At 40.9% G+C, this 22,647-nt stretch overlaps 4 protein-coding genes across 7 annotated transcripts; 2 read left to right on the top strand and 2 right to left on the bottom strand.

The window, feature by feature from the left end:
- Window positions 1–64: 64 nt before the first annotated feature.
- LOC102708264 (thymidylate kinase) lies at window positions 65–2,298 on the top strand. 4 transcript variants are annotated; one of them, XM_015839643.2, is made up of 7 exons: window positions 65–188; window positions 316–401; window positions 509–835; window positions 943–1,054; window positions 1,145–1,204; window positions 1,532–1,636; window positions 1,873–2,298. In XM_015839643.2, the coding sequence occupies exons 2-7, from the start codon at window positions 355–357 to the stop codon at window positions 1,981–1,983; spliced, it is 762 nt and encodes a 253-aa protein (XP_015695129.1). In that variant the 5' UTR covers window positions 65–188; window positions 316–354; the 3' UTR covers window positions 1,984–2,298. The 4 variants fall into 4 exon arrangements, with proteins under 4 accessions (XP_015695129.1, XP_006658027.2, XP_015695128.1 ...); XM_006657964.3 differs by having other exon boundaries at window positions 313–401; XM_015839642.2 differs by having other exon boundaries at window positions 278–401.
- A 26-nt stretch (window positions 2,299–2,324) lies between these two features.
- LOC102708543 (eukaryotic translation initiation factor 6-2) lies at window positions 2,325–5,175 on the bottom strand. The gene is made up of 8 exons (XM_006657966.3): window positions 5,051–5,175; window positions 4,894–4,954; window positions 4,267–4,363; window positions 4,084–4,169; window positions 3,951–3,995; window positions 3,127–3,257; window positions 2,928–3,038; window positions 2,325–2,837 (listed from the first exon to the last, which is right to left on the bottom strand). Exons 2-8 carry the CDS (start codon window positions 4,901–4,903, stop codon window positions 2,580–2,582), a joined length of 738 nt encoding a protein of 245 aa, XP_006658029.1. The 5' UTR covers window positions 4,904–4,954; window positions 5,051–5,175; the 3' UTR covers window positions 2,325–2,579.
- Window positions 5,176–12,395: 7,220 nt separating this feature from the next.
- LOC102707044 (pyrrolidone-carboxylate peptidase) lies at window positions 12,396–15,900 on the top strand. Its single transcript, XM_006657960.3, has 5 exons — window positions 12,396–12,592; window positions 13,902–14,204; window positions 14,367–14,471; window positions 14,550–14,597; window positions 15,402–15,900. Exons 2-5 carry the CDS (start codon window positions 13,938–13,940, stop codon window positions 15,639–15,641), a joined length of 660 nt encoding a protein of 219 aa, XP_006658023.1. The 5' UTR covers window positions 12,396–12,592; window positions 13,902–13,937; the 3' UTR covers window positions 15,642–15,900.
- A 1,454-nt stretch (window positions 15,901–17,354) lies between these two features.
- On the bottom strand, window positions 17,355–18,612 carry LOC102706767 (peroxidase 2-like). Its single transcript, XM_006657958.1, has 2 exons — window positions 18,358–18,612; window positions 17,355–18,254 (listed from the first exon to the last, which is right to left on the bottom strand). The coding sequence occupies exons 1-2, from the start codon at window positions 18,610–18,612 to the stop codon at window positions 17,490–17,492; spliced, it is 1,020 nt and encodes a 339-aa protein (XP_006658021.1). The 3' UTR covers window positions 17,355–17,489.
- Between the last annotated feature and the right edge of the window lie 4,035 nt (window positions 18,613–22,647).

Genomic DNA, 22,647 nt, shown 5'->3' with positions numbered 1-22,647 from the left:
CCCGGCCCATAAGAGGAAGAGAATTCACGCCGCCGCCCTCCCATCTCCGGTCAAAACCCTCTCGCGGCCGCGGCGATCCCTACCGCCTCTCGCCGCCGGTGATCCGGCCGCCGCCGCCGCTGCTGCTGCCTCCATCTCCGGCCGCTTCCACGGGCGCACGGGACGAGTCTCCGCGACGCCTCGGCCAGGTAATCTTCCGAAACTCCCATCACCAGAGATCCGCAGCCTGGTTCACGCTGATCTGAATGGTTGGGTGGCACTGCGATTACTCTTCTAGGTTCTAATGCAGCAATCTCTTGCTCCGAGGTACAGTAGATTGGGGTGCGCTGAATAACTAGGGCAACCGGGTTGTGCATGACTGCGTTAGCTGGCCCCGCCGGAAGAGCAGCTTCTTGGAGCAGGTCGGTGAGGCGACTCTCCCAATTTCTTTTGGTAGGTTAGATGATATTCCTACCTGTGTTGGTCTCTGCTGGGCTTACTGTCTTGTGCAATCTGCAATTTTTTGCAGGGGTGTCAAAGCGGCGACTCGCTGTGGTCTCGGCTTGCTTCCCCGGTGGCGGGGCGTGTGCCGGAGCGTGAGAATGGAGAATGGGAGCTCTCAGAGTGGGCGTGGTGCCCTCATAGTGCTGGAAGGGCTTGACAGGAGTGGGAAGTCTTCGCAGTGTGCTCGGCTGCTGTCCTTCCTGCAAGGCAAAGGTTGCCAGGCCGAAGGGTGGCGGTTTCCCGATAGAAGTACTAGCGTTGGGCAGATGATATCCGCGTACCTCGCAAATGAGTCGGAACTTGATGATAGGACAGTCCATTTGCTCTTCAGCGCAAATCGCTGGGAGAAAAGGTTTGTTGTTCTCAATTTGTAATGCTCCGATATGTTGAATAGCTATTGTTGGTTCTAAGTTATATTTGTGTATCTGATATTCTGATGGTTTGGGTTGTCATTTTCAGAGCTTCAATGGAAAGAAAGCTGCTTGGTGGAACTACTCTCATTGTTGACCGCTATTCTTATTCTGGAGTGGCATTTTCAGCTGCCAAGGGACTTGACATTGAGTGGTGCAAGGTGAACAGGATACCATGTAGCCGTGCGATGAATTTTTTTTTTCCTAGCCATAAATAGCTTAGCAGTGATCTCTCCTTTTACATTTTGCAGGCTCCTGAAATTGGACTTGTAGCCCCAGATCTTGTAGTATATTTGGATGTACAACCAGAGGTGTGCTATTTGTTTTTGTTCTTCCTACGGCAATGTTCTAGAATCTATATCCTTTTTTTCTTTTTGGTGATGCATACAGGCAGGCTTTTTTGTGTGTTTGATTTATTTGCAAAGTGTAGTGATGATAGCCAGTTAGGACCCTAATCTAATCACATAATCATATATATATAAGACCATGGCATTTTACATCCAAGGAATGCATGTGTATTTATACATGAAAACGTTAAGACACCTAAGTTGAAAACCTTTCAACAAATTCTTTGCCATCCCCACTTATGATGTGATATTGCAGGAATTAATTTGATTTATATGTATTCACCATTTCAGAAAGCCGCTGAGAGAGGAGACTATGGGGCCGAGAGATACGAAAAAATTGAATTCCAGAAAAAAGTTGGTGAGCATTACCATTCACTTCGTGATTCAACATGGAAGGTAACCATCATACTTAACCTAGTTGAGATCCTTCTATTTTGTTCGCCCATTTTCTATTGTCAATAAACTCACGGTGCAAGTGAAGTGATCTGCCTATATATATCTTCGTTTTTCTTTGTCCATGATCTATACCATGACTTGTAAAATTGTGTACAGATCACTTCATTGTTTTGTTTCACGTAGGTTGTTGATGCTAATAAATCTGAAAACTTGTTGCATTGTTTTGTTTCACGTAGGTTGTTGATGCCTCCCTCCCCATGGAAGTTGTGGAAGAACAGCTGAGGGAGTTAGCCATGAGTTGCATTCTGGAAAGCCAAGGCAAACAACTTGCAAATCTGGCCTGGTAGTGTATTACGATCAGTTGATGCCAATGCCACATCAGATCTGGCTTCGGCACCTGCCAACACTTCATTGCGCGTGTTGTGTGCACAAGTATAGAGTTGCGTCTCCATTATCGGTTTCTGTATTGTGTGTGCACATTTATTAGAGTTATGTATTAGAGGGATTGCTGATTTTCTATGCTCGGTGAGCGCCTTTTATAAAGTGGAGAGCTTACATGCTGATGTTCTGATGGGATTCTACTGTTCTTGTGAGATTATTATATACTGTTTGTCTAATTTGAAGAACACACGTTTAAGTACTGAGAAAAGACGATTTGAACTTGGAAGAACACCTTGCAGAAATGTAGTTATAGTACAAGCTAAAATTCTTCTTTCACTGTTGTTCAAACAAGAAATCTTAAATCACAACGACCAACGAACATGAGCGCCAAAATATATTGTAATTTTCAAAGAGACAAGGTAGAATATAAGTCTGTAATTCAGAAGGCAGAAATGCACCACCACAGGACGGTATGCTTCTGCTACTGATTACACGAGTACAGTTTGCGGTTGATTTAGCACAGTTAATACTTTCAGAACCACACATCACTAGCTTTGCTCTTTTACACATAACTGTCGATCAAAGACTTCCTCATGTCATCAACAATCGCAGCCGGCTGCCCTTCTCTCAGCTTGAAGACGCTCTCAATGACGGAGAGCTCAGTAGCCGTAGTGTCTGAGCCACAGAAAGCAGTCCAGTCGTTCACTGTCATGCCAGCAGCAATGACCTCGCTTCCACGGTTCACAGTTCCAGCAACAAGAGGGACTTGCAGGAGCGTGGACAGTTCATCAAGATCTTCAATGGATGTATGAGGATGGACCTGTTTCACCAGGGTGTTGTACAATAAGAAAAAGAACATTTGTAACAAACAGAGATCAAATGGAACAGAAATGAAGTAAAAGAAACATACTAGGCCACCCCTGTTTGTAAATGCACAGTAGCTCCCCACAAGGATGTTTCCTGCAATTGTCTGCCGGAACACCTCAACCCCAAGCACATCTGCAATAAGCTCCTCAGTGGCCTGGAGAATTGAACACCAGGAATATTTTAGTTCAAGACAATAGGGAAAGCACCGCTAGAGAGACATAGGCAGATAGGCTTTTTTTTACCTTGTCAAGGTCAGGGTGTGTAAGCGCAACATGGTCATTGCAGGCTACACAGTTGCCAAGTGCAGACAGCCTTTCATCAATACGCTGGACAACCACTTGATCAGGCAAGCAGTTCCTCAGATGCTGAAGCTCTAGAACAAGTCCAACACAAAGGGAACATATATAATTACTAGAAATTCATGGTGAAACTTTTCTCCATGACATATCAGAACACAGCATCAAAGACCAATCAAGCTGCTAATGAAAAATAACTCAACAAGAAAAGCATGCAATGTATACCCAACTGGCATGATTGTTTGTATCTGTCTAGCATAGTCACAATATCCAGAAGGCCTAAGAAATTACATGAAAACAAGTTCCAAATATACACCACCAAGTTGTGCGCCTGTGCTGTTACAAAAGAAAAACAGTACTGCAGCAGACAATTTAAGTCCATATTGCCTTAACAAGTTCGCCCTGTGTGCAATACCAATATAAGTAACTTCAATGATACTTATAATACCTATAATCATGGCATAGAAAACAATTTCTTTCAGTACTTGTACATATTATTTAGTTTACAAAAGATTTTTCATTGTCCTGTAAACCCACAAAACTTAATGTGGCTAAAGAACATAACATGGATAGACTGTATCTATGTGAATACCACATTTGGATGGCTAGTTATTAAGTTATTGGCATTTATAGCTGTATTAGCAAGCAGTCCACTGTATCATACCATCAGATAACATGAAAATGATATCAATAGCGGAGCTAACAGAAACGCTGTAGACATGGAAACAAAGGTTTACAAGGGAAAAAAGATATACTACAAAATAGAGTACCTTGATCAGTGGTAGTGTGAGGCAAGAGAAGTCCATTCTTGTTTCCTGGATCAACACAGATTAAAATTGGTAAATGAAAAACAGAAGGCCAAGTGAATTAATCCACTTAGTATAGCCAAGCTCAAATACTAACCAACACAAAGACGGCCAATTATTCTAGTACCACCTATGGAGGTCTTGACAACAGGAATAACATCTGCGAGCTCAGCCTCAAAGGCACTGGAAAATATACAAATGATGCAGTAGTGTCAGTTAAGTATTATTATGCTTCCATCAAAATTTTCCAACATCTTAAACCAACAATGAAGCATCCAACCTGTAGAAGTTCTCTGACCCTCCAATTGCAACAAGACAATAGGCATTTGTCAGCTTGGAGAAAACACCAACTTCACAATTGTTCTCAAACTGAATACCTACAGAGTGCATATTCAAGAACAAGCAGATTAGATACAGAACCTGTGTATAGGCATTTAAACCATGCATCACCCACCAGTTCAGAATTCAATAGGTGCGATACAGATACCGTGAAATCTTAACCAACCAAATTAGAGGCACACCACATGATTAGGTGTAATAAATTTCAGAATAGAACAATGAATGAGAAGCTAAATATACGACATTTCCTAAAGATACCGTAATAAGACACCTAAAGATACCGTAATAAGACACTACCAATTTTGTTCTCAAGACACAGCATGCGCACAAAATTTAATCCAGGCATTAAATCCATTTCACTAGAACCACACCTTCACTCTACAACACTGCTTCCGTGAGAAAGCAAGCTACTCATCAGCACTCAAACACTGATGCCCAACAGCACCAATCGCATCGTTGACAATCCCCATCGCAACCAAATATCTAATCGGAGCAGCCAAACGAAATGAACACAGAACTACCTAATCACAAACCACGCGCCGGAAACCCTAAACAAAATGAAACTTACGGGTCGCCATGGTCGATTCCGCCGCGACGCAGCCCCTCCTCGATCACTAACACACACACACCTGCAGATCAAACACCGAACATGATTCACTTCTCCCACAAAAAAAAAAAGAGAGAGAGAGAGGCTACTCGGCTGCACGCCTTGCTGCGAAGCATACCTAGTAGAACCGAGCTGGCGGCGAATCGATGGGTGGAGTCGCCGACGGTCGCCGCCGCGAAGGTGGGGGGAGCGCTAGGGTTTTGGGAGGGGCGCGACTTCCGAGGCCGAAACGGGGGAATGGTGTTGCGTGTCACGGCGGCGCTATATGAACCACGCGCCGCCACCGCTCGGGAGGAGACGCGGCCCGCGGGTCCTCTCTTGGGCCGACAGACACGTGGGGCCCACGCGAAAGGCACCGCGACTGGGCCGAATTGGATCGTGGCCCGTCTTGGGGATACTCGCGACCGTTCAGATCGCGATTCCACCAGGCCATTGACAACCGTTGGATCATACGGGAGCGGCCGAGATGCACCTTGGTGTAGTGGTTTCAGGTTTTTACGAATAATAAGAACTTCATTCATCCATCCATCCATCTTTCTATAGAATATATATTGTATTATAAATATTACTCACTCAGTTTCAAATGTTTGATTTTCAAATATTTGATTTTTTTTACTTGTAATATTTAACAATTTGTCTTATTCAAAAAGTTATAGAAATATCATTTATTTTGCTTGTGACTTACTTTATTAGAACTTTAAGTATGATTTGTCATTTTTTATATTGTACTAATTTTTTAATAAAACGAATGATCAAACATTGCAACAAAAAAGTCAAACATCTTACGTTATATTACATAAGAGGACTCAACAAAGTCATGACCTTCACGCTATAAATTACCATATTAATTGGAGAAAAAGAAAACTATCTTATCCACATCACATGGTAGGTACAAATTATAACGACGTAGATTAACATTAATATATCATATGTATAAAATATAATTGTATTTATAGAAACAGAATACAATAGCTGTATACTTAGTACACAGTGATATATATGAATCCAAATATACTTTTCAACGTAGTAGTATAAAATATGATATTTTGGAGTTTTAATTAAGTCTAACTCTTCATAAACTATCTAACTCCATATAAAACTATGCCCACAAAATTAGAGTTAATTCTATAGTCAATTTTATATTATATTTGTTTTATATTATAAATTTTTTTAAGCCTTGCCTAACCATTCGATCGCATGTGACCGGCCAGGATATCGCTCACTCCTGGTCGTGGAATATTGCAGGGTTCTCGAAGTTTCCAGAAGGTGTGATCCATCGCCGAGGAGCGCACAGAAGGTCGGCTTCACCTCCCCACCGCGCACAAATTCCCCAGGTTCTAGAACCTTCTAGAACAAAGTCACTTGCTCGAAGCAATGATTTTTTTTTTCTCGATTCCCTAAGCTGTAGCTGCAGCGCCGCAAAAGAATTATGCATCCATCGATCTGGTCGTGGGTCATCTGACCTACGGAGGATTCGAGATTTGCGATTCTTTTTAACGCCATGATTTGGAGAAACCGATGGTGATGGCGATGGAGTCGTAAACAAAGAGGACGAAATGAGTGTGCAGGGAGAAATGGGCGGCTGGGCATCATAGAAGGTATCATTTATTTCCTCTCTTTTTTTTTTCTCCTTCAATATACGAAAGGGACTAGGGGTGGACAAAAAACTCGTGCCTCGTTAGCTCGCTCGACTCGTGACCTCGGCTCGGCTCGACTCGGCTCGTTTCATTTTTCTAACGAGCCGAGCTAACATTTTAGCTCGTTAGAGATAACGAGCCAGTTCGAGCTGTCGCGAGCTACTCGCGAGCCTAACGAGCCAGAGCCCACCCCTGGCCACAGGCCACAACCCAACACGAAGGCCCACCAGATAGCCCATAGCCCAATAAAGAAAAACCCTAGTCAAAGGGCAAGGCAGCAGCTAGCACTCCTGAGCTCCTCTACCGCCGTCGCATGAAGCCAACGATTGACGCTCGCACTGCCCCGAGCTCCTCCCACCCCGAGCCGCCGCCTCACGCCACTCCTCCACCGATGGCCGCCGCCTCGCATCGCTCCGCCGTGGCCGCCGCCCCGAGCTCCACCGCCGACGGCCACCGCCTCGCACCGCTCCGCCGTGGCCGCTGCCCCGAGCTTCTCCACCGACGGCCGCCGCCTCGCACTGTTCCGCCGTGGCCACCGCCCCAAGCTCCACCGCCGATGATCGCCGCCTCACGCTGCTCCGCCATGGCTGCCGCCCCGAGCTCCACCGCCGACGGCCGCCGCCTCACGCTGCTTCGCCGTAGCCGCCGGCCGAGCTCCTCCGCCGTGGCGGCCGCCCCTTGTGCCGCTCAACTGACGGCCACCGATCTGTCGTCGCCCCGAGCTCTGTCGTGGCCGCCGCCATGCGCCTCCACCGACGGTCGCCGATCTACCGCCGCCCCGAGCTCCTCCTTCCGCGGCCGTTGCCTCGTGCCACTCCGTCGACGGTCGCCACCTCGAGCTCGCCCACCGGCCACCGCACCAAGCTCCTTCGGCGCGTCGCTTCCTAGTCCCGGGCTCCATCTGCTCACGAGCCTAACGAGCCAGCTCGAGCTTTCTAACGAGTCGAGCCGAGCTGGGTTTTTAGCTCGTTAAGATAATGAGCCGAGCCAAGCCAGCTCGTCATAACGAGCTAGAACGAGCCGAGCCAAGTCGAGCCGAGCTGGCTCGATATCCATCCCTAAAAGGGACCAGCTAGATTAGGTTCATCAGAATTAGTGTGATCAGTTGTACCTAATTAGTGATCCTCGTGGATTAAAGTAGGTGCCATATTTTTTATATAAAAATTTAGTATCTTGAGGTACAATATAGGTATCAGAATTTTACGCTAAAAATTGTGATACATCAAGGTAATTTTCAAGAATGATAAAAAAATTCAAAATATAAACATGTGTAGGATTCGAATTTTGTAGCACAGTACAAATATTTATGTAATAATTCCCATGGTTTTAATTATTTCAACTAATTTTATAGTCAATCAGATGTTTAGAATAAGAATCTTTTAATATATTTTTAGTTTGTGCTAAACAACCTAGAAATGTTTCTATTCTGAACAAAGGTAGTAGTTAGTAGGAAATTAAATTTCTCTGTCTGGTTTTGCATTAATGTTAATCAGTAGTAAGTGCTCGCTTTCTTAGCTTGATCTAGTGATGTCGGTCTTGATCAAGTGTTGATTTCTGATATTGTCGATTCCAGTTTCGTGGTACCATAATCTTGTTATAGAGATGACACTCCAACTTATGTATCTCGGTTACTCTTGAGTTGCTAGTTGTCCACTGATCAAACTAATCCTGTGAATTTTGCGCACTTTCTTGGTATAAAAGTATGTGTGGTTTTCAGTACTGAAGGTTGAAGGATGAATCTCTGAACTTGAAACTGAACTTTCGACAAACACAGAAAGCAATATCTGCTGAAAAGATTCAGTGTTGATGACAAGCCTGTTAATTTGCAGGGTGCACAAAGACAGGACGACAGACATTGTTGGCAGATTTCGTCATCACAGTTGGATGGATGCAAATGTGCAACGTGCGTATGCCAGGATAAGATAAGGACACAGGAAAACAAAGGCATCTGATCTGAGAGGCAAAACAAGGCTGCCGTTGGACTCTGGCTCCTGTTTCGATTCCTCCTGGATTTCCAAGAAGGATGTGGCTCCAACGCGGCTATTCTCCAGGTGAAAGCGATGATTACACCACGATGAGATTTGCTTCAGTCCAATAGAAAGTATCTTGAGTTACCAAATCATTTTTGATCGTTGGATCTAATAGTGCACATCCTACGGTACATTTTACTGGACTAGAGCAAATCTCTTGTATGATAGCTAATTGAATATTAGTAATGTGCACAGATTTCATTCTAAATAAATTCTAGAAGGTAGTAATCCAATCTGTTCATTATGTTCTAGTACTTGTTTGCTTCATATGCAAATTAGAATAAAACAATTGCAGTCCAGTGTATGACTTGTCACTTTTACCTGACTCTTTTCCAGCATTTAGCACATGTGATATACGTGATTAGTCACTTTTGTCAGTGATGTGCGACGTTTATAGAGTATTCAGCGGGTTCCTATGGTGTTTACTTAATTGATTATTCCATTTGGTGAATTATTTTATGCTTTTAGCTGCTGATACTTTGCCTAATGTTTGATTTATTGCCGACCCATTCATAAAATTGGAAGGACATAAACCACCAGTGGTTGGTTGAACACATGAAACAGGATGAACGGTTGGTATTATAAGGTACAGCCAAAAGGAGTGTTTAATCAATTCATAACACACGCCGGTAGGGATTAAACATGACATGTGCTTCTAGCGTAGTTGGCAAAGGTGTTCGTTGGTGAACCCTACCACCAGGGTTCGAATCCTGAACCCAACCTTTCGCCTGGAATGAATGAAGGGTTGGAATAATAAATATGTGGTTCCTCTTTCTTAATTCCATTGGATGGCTAGCTTATTAGTTTGTAATGAATTGTAAGTGTTTTGTTTCCATTTCAGGGGTTAGATGTAATGGTCCAACTAAGTGATAATATGTGAATCTAGCCTGCTAACATCTTTGATTAGTGTCGAACGAGCTAACGACTAGTAGTAAAAACGTGTCGCATGGATTGAACTAACTAAGCACCAGTGCTACCTTTCATGAGGCAACTTTCTTTTTAATCAAGACGGAATCTTAGAGAAGTGGTTGTAGCACAATGTTATAGATTCCAAAAAATAGCGCACAAATTCACGGTCTTTCTTGAAGCTTATTATTCCATCAGCCTCTAATAACTAACAAGACCATGGATTATTTGGCTGGAAGTTAGTACTGTGCCATCATGATCATTGCAAAAACAACTACAGCTAATGTAAGCATTACTAGTCTTAAGCTTTTTAGAAAACATTATTGTAGTTATTACTAGGGCCGTGATCTTTCCCCTCTTTATTAACATAGTTTCTCTCGTTTTTCACGCACATGTTTCCCCAAACAACTAAACAATATATTTTTGAAAATTTTTATAGAAAAATTGTTTTAAAAATCATATTAATCTATTTTATAATTTTTATAATTAATAATTAATTAATTATGTACTAATTTATTACTATATTTTTCGTACGCACCGGATTACTTAACTTACGCCGAACGCAGCCTAGGTCCTACTTGTTTCCCAGTGTGTAAGAGCACAAGCCACTTGAGAATAAAGGGTAAAGGCAGATTATAAGTAGGACCTCCAAATTTCATATTGTTTTTCTACGCATTTCTTAAATTGTTCATCTTTTCTCTCTTGTGTCCGACATCTATCTAGATCCTCTATTTTTGTTCCTAGTTCTTCATGCTACAACAGTTGTTTTTAGCAGTTGAGTTGCGTAACTTATTTTGAAGTCAGCCAGTTGTTCTTTAAGCAAAATTCGCTGTGTTTGAACATATTTCTTTGAACGATTCTTGTTTGAACAGTTAGCTGCAACCAAGTTATTTGGCATAATGCAAACAGCTGAAGATCTTCTCCTTTTAATGACTTTACTCTTTATACAGTGGGCTGTTCCATTGAGAGCTTGATCCTGGGGGCTTTGCCCTTTTCTTTTTCACAAATTGTTTTGCTCGCATCTACGTCAGAAGAGACCAAGTTGGATGAGCACACGCCTATTCTTATCTGCACAGACGATTTAATCATTCAGGAAAATCCAGGTGAGCAACAGCAAAGATGAGTGTACCATTATATGTTTTTTAATATGGCTGTTATTTGTTTAGTAATCTCTATTTATATTAATTAGTACTCTATATCATTCTATTATTTTCTTGCAGGTAGGTTGGTTCTTCGTAATCGCCCACTACTTCTGGTTCAGAAGAGTAAAAGTAGCGAAGAGTAAAAGAAGAAAGACATGTTTGTTGGTGGTTGGCAATGCCTGATTGAAGAACAGAAGATTCAGATTTCAGATCAAAGCTTGCCTCCTGAATCATTATCATCAGAAACTGGCAATGGATTTCTCATGAGAACTGAGAAGAAATTAACATGCTATGAGATCAAGCTGTGACTGTGACCTCTCCTCCATCAAGGCATCAACCATCAGATCATGATGCTGGATGAGCAAAGTACACGCACAGCTGCTCCAATCATTGGAGGTTGCAGCAGCGGATGCGATTGCGAGAAGAACAAAGAGCCGTGGTTCTGGCCTCCTGATTTATTTCTCTCTCTATCTCTTTTTTTTTTTCCAGAACCAATTCTGTTCCGTTCTGTTATCTGAACCGAACCTTTTCGATGAACTCCAAAATGCTGCAGACTGAATCCGGTCCTTATCTCTGCTCCTACTTGCCAAACTTTGGCGTCAGCGTTTGCAAACCTGCAAACTGACTGTGATACATATACATATTTTTCTGGAAAGAATTTATCTGCCAACTACTAATAGAACCCTTCAATAGTCTTTAAAATAAAACTTAGTCCATATTTGTATTTAGTTAAGATTACTGTAATAATGATTATTGATCTAGAGTACTACACTATGAACTATTATATACTGAAATAGTTAATGGACAATAGGGTGCATAATTTTTTGAAAGTACCTTAGAGCTGTAGTTCTTTATCCAACCAATAATGTGAGAAAAACACAAACTTAAGTTTATCATATTATAGTAATATAAGATCTAGATTATAATAATATATTTGTTTATTTTATATTATTTCTAATAATTACAATAACTCTAAGTGGAAACAGCGGTAACAACTCTGTTCCAATTACGGGGTCTTATGTTTTCTTTAGAAAAAAAGTGGATAAAAAAGCAACCTTTTTTATGTACTAACTCTAACTCTATTGGTGGGACTTTTCAGCCTTGACTAAATTCATATAGACATTAGACATATATACTAATGATGTATATTAATCGCTAGATGAATTTAAATATAGCTAAAAAATTTTACAATATAGAACATATAGAGTATCTCATTGGTTGAAAATATAGAATTTCAGTTACACCCAAAAAATACATCAAAGTTTAAAGTCTAAAAGTACTTATTATTTTTTTAGTTGTCTATTCTAAAATAACTTTATCTTAGAACTCATTTTAGGAATGAGAGTTGCATCTAAGAGCCGATGAAATAGCAGGCTATAAGCCGACTGTAAAGATATTAACATATTTTAGTGAGATAAGAGAGGAGAGAGAATATGTGTATATGATATGAGACATGGTAATGTTTTATAGATAATTTTATATAAATTAATTATTAAATTGATTATAAATAAATTGGAGCGGACAATTGATTATAATATTTAATTTGCTCTACGAGAGGACTGAGCAGCTAACAATTTTCCCGTGTACAGCGCCGCAGCCTATCTCGCGGCTGCCCCGAGTCCACGAGGCGGGCGGTTGCATCACGGTGGGCCCCACCGGTCAGCCACTGCCCCCAGTGAGAGTGAGTGAGTCCATCCATCTCGTCTCGTCTCCTCTCGTCTCGTCTCCTCGATTGCTTGTGCATTTCGACTGTTCTTCTACTCTTCCCCGTGTGGGTGGTGGTGCGCGATGCGCTTTAAAAGGACGGGCCTTTGCCTTCGCCTGCCTGCAATCGCAGCATCCGCTACCTCTATCTACTTCTAGCCGAATCTTCTTGCAGTGGTGAGGAAAAAAAACTTGCAAGAAATTCCTTCGCCGCCGCCGCCGCCGCCTGCTTCCTCCCAAGGTGAGAGCGTTTTTGTGTTCTTGGGTCGCCGCCGCCGCCGCTGATGGTTGCGGTTGATGTTTCTGTAACGGCGCGCAGTTCGTCCTTTTCTTGGCTGCTCAGGCAGGGCTATGGTTTTCTTGCTCGCTGTTGTTGAGGTTTGGGCTTTTGGGTGGGTGGGTGGGTGGGGGGGGGGGGATTATTGGGGGATGATTCTGAGGTGATCGATCCCAAAGGTGGTTGCTTTTTGCAGGATTGGGTCTTGGGTTCTTGTGAATTTCCCTCGTTGATTTTGGCGCAATCGGTGTATGTGTTCATGCCTGGTGCTTGATTGGGGTGGAGGTAATGGGGGAATTGTGAGGATTTGTGTGGTCCTCTGCGCTTCTAGTTTTGGGTGATTTTGACGTTTATGCTGGGTAGAGACGTGGAGTTGACTAATAAGCACAGCATGCTTCGAGAAAGGATTCTCGTGTGCGTTTTCTATAGGTGCATATATCGATTTCAGTTTAATTACGTCTGCGAGATGAAGTTTTCACTATATTCAAGACGAGACGACAACAACATGAGAGCCGATGTTTATGTTTCTTAGTTGATTTCTGTTCTTTATGAGCTTCAGTTTTCATTGGTTGTGGCAAAGTTTGTTGGCAAGGCACCTACTTCAAGTGCAAACACTTGGTTGTTAGTTTCTTCCGGGTAGGAGCTTCGCTGTTTGGAAGATTTTTGCTCTTGTTCTTGTGGTCACCGGTCAGGGTTTGCTTTTGCAGAGACAGCAGACATCACTTATGTGCTATAGCTTTCAGCCTTGTACTGTGGTGCCTGTGTAGTTAGTGTTGAATTTGGATAAGGTACTCATCGGTTGAACTAAGCATTAGGTTGCAGTTGCTACTTGTTTTCGCCTTCTGTGAGATTCTATTATTTGGTGGTTGTGGGTTGCTCACTTCTTAATAAAATCTTTAGAGCAATGATTGCTTTTGTTTTTGGAAGAAAGAAAATGATTGCTTCATCAGTTCCGGAGATTGTGGTTCTAAATGTAGTCTCTGACTCTCTGTGCAGGTAAAAATAAAATCATATGGTGGTTGTCTAAATTTACTCAGGGGTCCTACATTTTTGTACTGTTGTAGTGTTACAGCCTTTTGTGTGCCCTGTTGTTAAGCTCAGGTGCCTATCATTGGGGCATATGAAAATGGCTGCTATAATTTATGCTTGCCTGATGCTTAAGATTTTAGCAAGTTCATAATGAGGCAGTGATGCTCGTGACGTCCAGCTTTTTGTATGGTTTAGTTTATGCCTTGCTAATGCTTATCCATTTATTGAATTTTGTTCTGTTCAGGTAAATAAGGTTGTTTGCAATTTCTCAGAAGTGTAAATGGGATCGGAAGGACCTTCAGTTGTTACTGTGCACATTACTGGATTTAAGAAGTTCCATGGGGTTGCTGAGAACCCAACTGAGAAAATCGTGAGCAATCTGAAATCATTCGTGGAAAAGAAAGGATTGCCAAAAAACCTTGTGCTTGGGAGCTGCACAATTCTTGAAACTGCAGGGCAGGGAGCGCTTGGCACATTATATAAGGTTTTGGAATCTGCCGTTGCAGAAAGAGAGAACGGGTCATCAGCTCAGGGGCAAGTAATTTGGGTTAGTATTCACCTTTCTTGATTCCACATTACATACTGCTGCAATGCAGTCAGCGCCTTGAATGTTGCCATGATCTTCTGTCTGAAAAAGAATAGGGTAGTTTCTATTTTCCTGCAATGCCACTCGGATAATTGAATTAATTATCATTTGAAACATGTGCAGATCCACTTTGGAGTCAATAGTGGTGCAACAAGGTTTGCTCTTGAGAATCAAGCTGTTAATGAAGCGACCTTCCGTTGTCCAGATGAGCTAGGGTGGAAACCTCAGGTTGCAGTTTTTCCCAATACTTATGTTTGTCCAGCTATATTGACATTGTGTTTTACCAGTTTGATGGTTCCCATGCAGAGGGTCCCTATTGTGCCATCCGATGGAGGCATCTCACGGACAAGAGAGGTATAACCTTTTAAGTTAAAAAGTTTGTCTGAAAACCGATGGATATTTGTTGGAATATAGCTACAACTGCAGAGTTTCATCTGTCTTTTTTCCTCCCACGTAATTCTGTGGCCGTGAGCCCATAAGAGACCCTCCTGTTGGGAAAAAAAACCCTACAGATTGCAAAGTTGAACATTGAGGCCGCGCTCGGCTCCTCTCCTCCTTACCCCAGATTCTCTCGTTTTTCGCGTGCACGCTTCCTGAACTGCTAAACGGTGTATTTTTTGCAAAAAAAACTTTATAAGAAAGTTGCTTAAAAAATCATATTAATATATTCTACAATTTCGTTATAATTAATAATTAATTAATCATGGACTAATCTATTACTATGTTTTCCACGCCAGATAACTAACATCCTTTTTACCCACCCCGAACGCGGCCTGAGTATTGTTAATTCTACTGCAATAAGTCCACTTCTCTCCACAGTTACCTTAAAGCCATTAGGGGCTTGAGTTTCGGAAGTATTGTCGAAGATCCCATTTCTTATTAGTTCTTTCAGTTCAAACAAATCTGTTAGGACTAGATTAAAAGAAGGCAATGATCGTGTGTTTTTGGTTTGCAACCTATTATAAAAGCAATGAATGGAAGTTCAGTTTTTATTTGATTCGAACATGTTGCCTGCATGATACCAAACAAAGGAAGTTCACATGCACATCGTTACATGAATAAAACTTCAATCATCAGAGATTTCAAGTTTTGGATTTAGAGCATTGTTGATCTTGAGACTAATCACATTCCTCTGTGAACTTTTCATTGAACAACCAGACTACCCTTCCAGTAAATGAGTTAACCAAGTCACTCAGGAAGACAGGCTACGACGTAATGCCGTCAGACGATGCCGGTCGGTTCGTATGCAACTATGTGTATTATCACTCTCTTCGGTTTGCAGAGCAACACGGCATCAAATCTCTGTTTGTACATGTACCCCTGTTCTTGACGATCGATGAGGAGGTCCAGATGCATTTTGTTGCTTCCCTTCTCGAAGCTCTTGCTGTCTTGAACTAGGAGAAAAAGAAAAAACACAATTCGAGGTTGGAAGCGGACTGAATAAAATTGTATTGTCATCGATGATATTGGTCTTGCTCCAAAGGGTGTATTTAAGGGGAAATATGGGCAAATGGCTGCTTAGAGTGTGTTCTTGGTCAGATGCCACATGTATGCCACTACATCACATGTTCTAGACATGCCTGAAAACAAACTTGGTTTTCAATAAAATTCGACAGATCGTCGGAATGGATGCATTTGCATGCAGTGCGGTTGTTGATGCTGTGGGTGCTATCTTGCTTTTGCATTTCTGATGCCAACGCCCAACGCCGTTGGTGATTCGATCAGTAAACAAAGCATACACCCGTCCTCTTCAGAGTTCAGATATACTACATACATTTGTCAGTGTTTTTCACCCTTCTAGTTTGACAGAAACAGGGGCTACATTTATGCCTTTTTTGCTGCAGCTTTCACCCGTTTTGTGGAGTTATTTGATGTTAACTGAACTCCTAGAAGAAACCATCTTGGATTTGGTGAGTGCCTCCTTGAATTAAGTTCAAGGGTCATCAGGAGTTCTTCCTGCCAATTCGCAAGCTGCATGCTGAAAACTTGATATTCCCTCCATTTTAAAACTTGTTTTATTTCGATAGGATAAGATTTTGATCAAAGATTACTTTATTAGTATATCATTTATGTGACACAAAATTATAGTCATGAGAGTATTTCGAATATGGATATAATAATATCAATTTTGTGTTGTAAAAATTATAGTCTAATAGAATAATTTTTTGTTAAATTGTTATCTTAACAAAAATAAACACACCATATCTTTTGAAAATGGAGTTAGTACTATGTCAGTTATTGTGCTATAGACATTTGGAAAATACTCCTTTTTTGAGAGAGCGTGAAAAAAAAACACATATGCAAAAACTTCACATGATTGCAATCATAAATTTTGAATCCAACCCCCTATATTTCTGCTTATATTTATGTTTATAAGTCAATATTTAAATTTTTAATCTTAAATTTATAGTCGATTTTGAGTTTTTTCATCGAAGCTTATTTTTAGCTTGACTTTTAAATCATTAAGAATACATATATAGAAGTTTTTTTTATAAATTATTTTTCGTTTGTAACTGCGTATTTTGTTTTCTCCAACAATCACCGCAGTCCGCAGGTATGCCATCTGTAGGCTCAGAGTCCAGGTATGCCATCGGGCCTTATGGTTAGGCTCAATGGGCCAACTATTTCAGTCGCGGGCCCATGTTTCAGTCTGTGTTTGTGCGACGAAAATCTTTATTTCTTGGACAGCCAGATTATGAAAATATAGGGCTAGACCTCATATGCTATTTTCACAACTGACACTGTTTCCAACCGTAGTGCAAAATAGGGACAGGATCAAACCGACGGTTGAACATGAATAAACTAGAACCTGAACAATTCTGATATCTTAAGATATATTTTATCTCAAGAGACTAAATTTTTACACTTAAAAATATAATATCTAAAGGTACTTTTCTAATGATTTTAAAAAAGCTCATTAAACAAACAGAGTTTACACAATGCACTATTGGTAGAGTTTTGTCAAATGCACAACTGAAATTGCAGCCATAGTTTTAACCAGAAAGCTGTAGTTTTTATTTTTTTTCAAATTTACTCATCATAATAAAACAATTAACTAATGAACGAATAGGAACAACAGAGTAGCAACACAATTCGACTAAATAAACAAATCAAGCGATGCACCGATGCTATCTTCTATACATTCAGTTCAAATTCAGTTCGTAATTGAATGGATTTTTTCAGTCCTGTATTAAATTTAAATATCTACTTTATTGTCAACGTCACACGTAGATATATTCATCTGTCTCAGTTGATGACTCTGCAGTTCTTCCTGACCTCGCCGTCGGCGACCGACTTGACCTCGACGGCGGCCATCTTCACCATCGCCGTCCTGAACCTCCCCTCCCACAGGCCCGGGATGATCGCGTTCGCCAGCACCGCCACCTTCGTCTCCAGCGACGTCAGGAGCGCCGCGTCCGACGTGAAGAGCGCGCTGCCGTTGAGCACGTTGGTGTAGTACTGGCTGTCCAGCACGTCGGGCGTCACGGCGTCCTGCATCACGGTGGGGTCGCCGCCGGCGGCGCTGCTCGCGTTCGCGCTGCACTGCCGCCGCAGGGAGGCGGCGAGCGCAGGGTTGATGTCGGAGTTGGAGGAGTTGAGGCGGTCGGAGAAGGAGGAGCAGTGGGACCTGCCCACGGTGTGCGCGCCGGAGAGCACGACGAGGTCGCCGACGCCGAGCCCCTTGGCGGCGAAGCTGGCGGTGAGGTCGGAGAGGTTGGAGGTCGGCGGCGGGAGGAAGTCGAGCGCCTCGCTGGCGAGCGACACGCGGCCGTCGAGCCGCCCCGCCGGCATGGCGAACTCGGCCTTGGTGGCGCTGAGCAGGACGGTGGCGTCGCGGCCGGCGAAGGCGACGACGTCGGCGCAGGAGACGTCGCCCGGGCACGCCGCCTCCAGCGCCGCCTTGGCCTGGTCGATCACCTCGAACCCCCGCAGCGTCAGGTTCGGCGGCGCCAGCTTCTCCGGCTGCGGGTTCGCCACCGTCGCGTCGAGGAGGACGGAGCCATCACAACCCTGACCATACCACAAGCGACTCGGTGAGCAACACGTTCGCCGACGTCAAGCTCGCCATGCGTGCGTCCATGCATGCCGCAGCGCCATGAACGTACGTACGTACCTGGACGAAGCAATCATGGAAGAGCAAGCGGATGAGCCCCGCTCCGACACCGGGGTCCTGCTCCACCGCCTTCTTCACGACGCCCCTCACGATCGCCTCGGCGTTGGGGCACGCGCTGTCGTAGAAGCCGACGGCGAGCCCGGCCGCGCCGCCGCTCGGGCTCGGGCTCGGGCTGGGGCTGGGGCCTTGCTGGCACATGCCATTGCCGAGCAAAGCTAGCACAGTGACAGCAGCAGCAAGCAGCTTCGTTGCCATGGCTGACGAATCGAGCAGCGCAGGAAAGAGCAACAAATGCAAATTGAAGCGAAGCTGTGTGTATGTGTGATTTCTTCAGTTTCTTGGCAAGCTGCGTGGGCAACCGTGCAAGATCTTGTGGATTTATAGGGTGAGGAGACGGATGATCGATCATGCTCCCTCCTCTTTTTTTTATTTGACACCGATGATTTTTGAATCTATCGTTTCACTATCCATTTTATTAAAAGAAATTATATAATTATTAATTATTTTGTTATGATTTGATTTAGATATTTGCTTCGATCCAATAAAAATTACCTTGAGGTACTACTATCTCGAGATACCAAATCATTTCTGACTGTTAGATCTAACAGTATACATCCTACTCAACTAAATCTCATGCTGAAAAACGATTTGGTATCTCGAGGTAGATACTTTTTTATTAGACTAGGACAAATCTTTTTGATTTATAACTAAAGAAACTTTAAGAATATGCTATAATTTTACATAGTTAAAAAAATCTACATAAAATGCTCATTTAAATATAGATAAAAAGGTTAACGATGTCAAATAGAGAACCGGACATACTACGGTGCGATGTCGGCGTGGTTCAATTTGTATGGTTAGTTAGTTTCGTTAGTTGGATACAATTAGCTGAAGCCAGCATAGCATGAGCAGTAACATGGGTGCCAATAATTCAGAGGTTGACCTTGCGAGTTGTGCTGCAGTTAATCACGCAATTTGATTGAGGTTTAACATATTGTTAGCCTCAGACCTTGTGGGAGTTTAATTTGAGGTGTTTGCAGCGAATGTTTGCAATGCATTGGATTGCTAGAGTTTCAGTCGATGAAGTCTCTGAACTTGGGGAGGTTCAGTCAGAGTTGAAGATTCGCTGGCAATCATCATCAGCTAATCACATCCTTGGAGTAACGCGTAAACCAACATGGCCACTGCCCGGTTGCATGATTTGTTTACCAAATGGTGAGATGGATCAACGCTAATTCACTCCGTGATTTATGCAGAGCGGTGAGTTTGATTTAGTTTCTGAATCGAACCAAGCACACACGCTACTGCAATCCTCCCAAAGATTAGAAACACAACTCAAGAACAGGAGCTCCAATCCATGCTTAATTAGCCTTTTGCTTCAGACAGCGGCAAAGCTCATCCACTGGTTTCAGAAAAAAAAAAAGGTCTCATCTTGTGATTAAAAACGGTGTCTTTGCAGTTGAGCCATATATGAACTCCAACAGACAGCAGAAAAGAGGAACAAAATTCAAGTCTACTACCAAGTGCCAACTAGGTTACCTTCAATCAAACTGCCCCAGCAAGAAGTCAAGAACATGAATCTGTACGCGATCGATCTACTCCTCACAAATTGGGCTAAGATACATACATACATACATACATTCAATCATTGTATGCCTAGCTGTTTCTACCTCTCCTGCATAAGCATAACTGAAAGTCTGAAATTGATCATGAACTGTTCAGAAACAGCTCATGATCTCAACCGCTTGGAAGCCGGTGTGGCGGTGTCTATTCAATCGCCAAAACCAGCTAAACAGGGGATTTTCCATTAATTAATTAGTCATGAACATTCCCAAAAAGCACATGTTTTGGCATATCTAACATTCCTTATGACTTATTCTGCACATCCTAACCCACATTTTGGCCAAGCCGTCTTCAGTTCTTAGATTGCCGGGACAGATTTCAGACTTCTCTGACATTATTTTTCTTGCTCAAAGGAATACTATGATGCTGACACTGGGATTGTCTTTAAAGCGGGTGCATAACATAAGTGATAAATCCAAGTTAGGAATTCTGATAATGTAAAACCATTTCCATTATTCAACTTTATTTTTAGGAATTCTGGTGTTGATTGAATATAATTTCACATGATAACTAGTATGGTGGCCAGCGTATTGCGCGGCTAGTATGGTTATAATTTTTTTTTGCACAATACGAATATATAGTTTTAGGTTACACTGTGAAAAAGATATTGTTAAATATTATATTATTTATTCCCATAGTTATCAAAACTTCTTTGTTAACATGTGAATTCTTTGAACTTTTAATTAATATAAGAATTTCTAGCTATGTTTATCCTATATGATTAATAAGGGTTCCTAGAAAAGCCATTAGTTAATGTAGGTAAAATATTGACTCTTTGATCAATATTACTTATTTTTGTCAGTTTTAAAATATTTCTAAATTGTACTCGTACATATGAATTTTTTCTCAATAATAATTATTTCAATATGAATTTAATATATTTATAAATTTGTATTTCTACACAGACTTACAATCTTAATATTACTTATTTTTAATATTATATTTTGTTTTAATCTAAATTTTTTCAATTATATTTATGCATGGGTTCTCATCTTGATATTAATTAATTTAAAGTTTTAATTTGAAATTAACATTTTCTAAATTGTATTTTACATGGATTGACATTTTACTTTTAGTATTTTTTATTCCCAGTCTGTCTATTAACATGGATTTGTAAACTTCTCTCTGTACAATATTGATTTATGTAAATTGAAATTTAGATACTTTTAAATTGTATTTCAAAGCAAATTCTTTCTCTTGATATTAATTTTTTTAACCAAAATATTATATGTTTTTTAAAAAATTCTTACATGAAATTTTAGATTAATCAAAAATGTATTTATATATGCACTATTTTTACTTTTATTTATTACTTATTTTTAATTCGTATTTCTAATCAAATTCTATTTTATTCCTGAACTAATGTGATGCTTCTAAATTGTATTCCTCTGCCAACTCCTCTGTTGCTACTATTATTTTAGTGAAATTTTATTTTTAATCCGAATATTGGATTTTCTATAATGTATACATAAGACTTTTTTTAACTTATCATACATACATAGATGGTAACACGGATACGTTCTTTCCTTTTTTAACTTATCCGATCTGTTTATCTGTTTGTCTTTTTTCTTTTTTTTTCTTATTGGCCTGCCCAGATTGCACGGCTGATGTTGTTATAAAATAATGCATTTTAAAACTTAATCATAATATAGTAAGTCATATGTGCATAAAACAAACATGATGGTTTAGTATTCTCTTAATAATACAATAAGTCAAAGATATAGAAATTTTATGGTATATTTGTTTCTCTTCTTCTCTCCATCTTTATCTTGAAGCTAATAGTGGTATATTATCCCACCTATCTAGAAATTCTTTTATCACATTATAACAGGATTGAGGATCTAATTTAATCTGTTAGCTGTAACTTTCATGTAGATAAGAGGATCTATCTATTTCCCTTTTTCTTTTCTTAATGCATCAATTCTAAGAATTTTCGATTGGCGTGAGAATATCCACTTATTTTTATCTTGTAGGAGTAGCATGTGTCTCCTATAAGAGTCATCAATCAATATTCGGAAGCTTATCTAAATATTATCTATTTTTATCTATATTTAAATATTTCTAATCTTTACTCATGCATAAACTCTTTTCTCATTAATAATTAGTTGTAACCTCAATTTAAGATTTTTATAAATTACATTTCCACATGAACTTTTTCTCTTTATAATATTCCTTCGTACGCTCTTTTATCCATAATTTTGCTTTTTTAAGCCAACCTTAGATACTTATAATTTGTAATTCCAGGCAGATTCTTTTTCATTTAACATTACTTATTTTAAATATGATTTTAGATGTTTCTAAATTGTTTCTACCTAAAATATTTTTTTACTTTTCCTTTTTAAAAATGTATTTCTAATTGAATTCTTTTTTGTTTTCCTAAGTTCAATGTAGGATTTTTTAGGGCATGAGAGCACACGTAGTGGCTTCGTTTTCTACTTTATAAATATAAATTACAACCATGCATGTATACCATGTACTTGTATCAGCAAGAAAAAATATCTTCCATCTTTCAGCGCTTTGTTTCCAGCAACGGAAGTGGATATAATAAAGTCTAATTAGATTAGTACTATGATTACCAACTACAACAAACAATATACATGTTTGCAAGCGCCAGCGTGTCCGACTCCTATATATATTCATTGAAAGCCAGCTGCAATCTATATGCTT

The sequence above is a fragment of the Oryza brachyantha genome, chromosome 7 (genome assembly GCF_000231095.2).
Source record: "Oryza brachyantha chromosome 7, ObraRS2, whole genome shotgun sequence".
Taxonomy (NCBI): domain Eukaryota; kingdom Viridiplantae; phylum Streptophyta; class Magnoliopsida; order Poales; family Poaceae; genus Oryza; species Oryza brachyantha.
The sequence above is the reverse complement of the archived record's forward strand: the minus strand, read 5'-3'. Positions and strand labels throughout refer to the sequence as shown.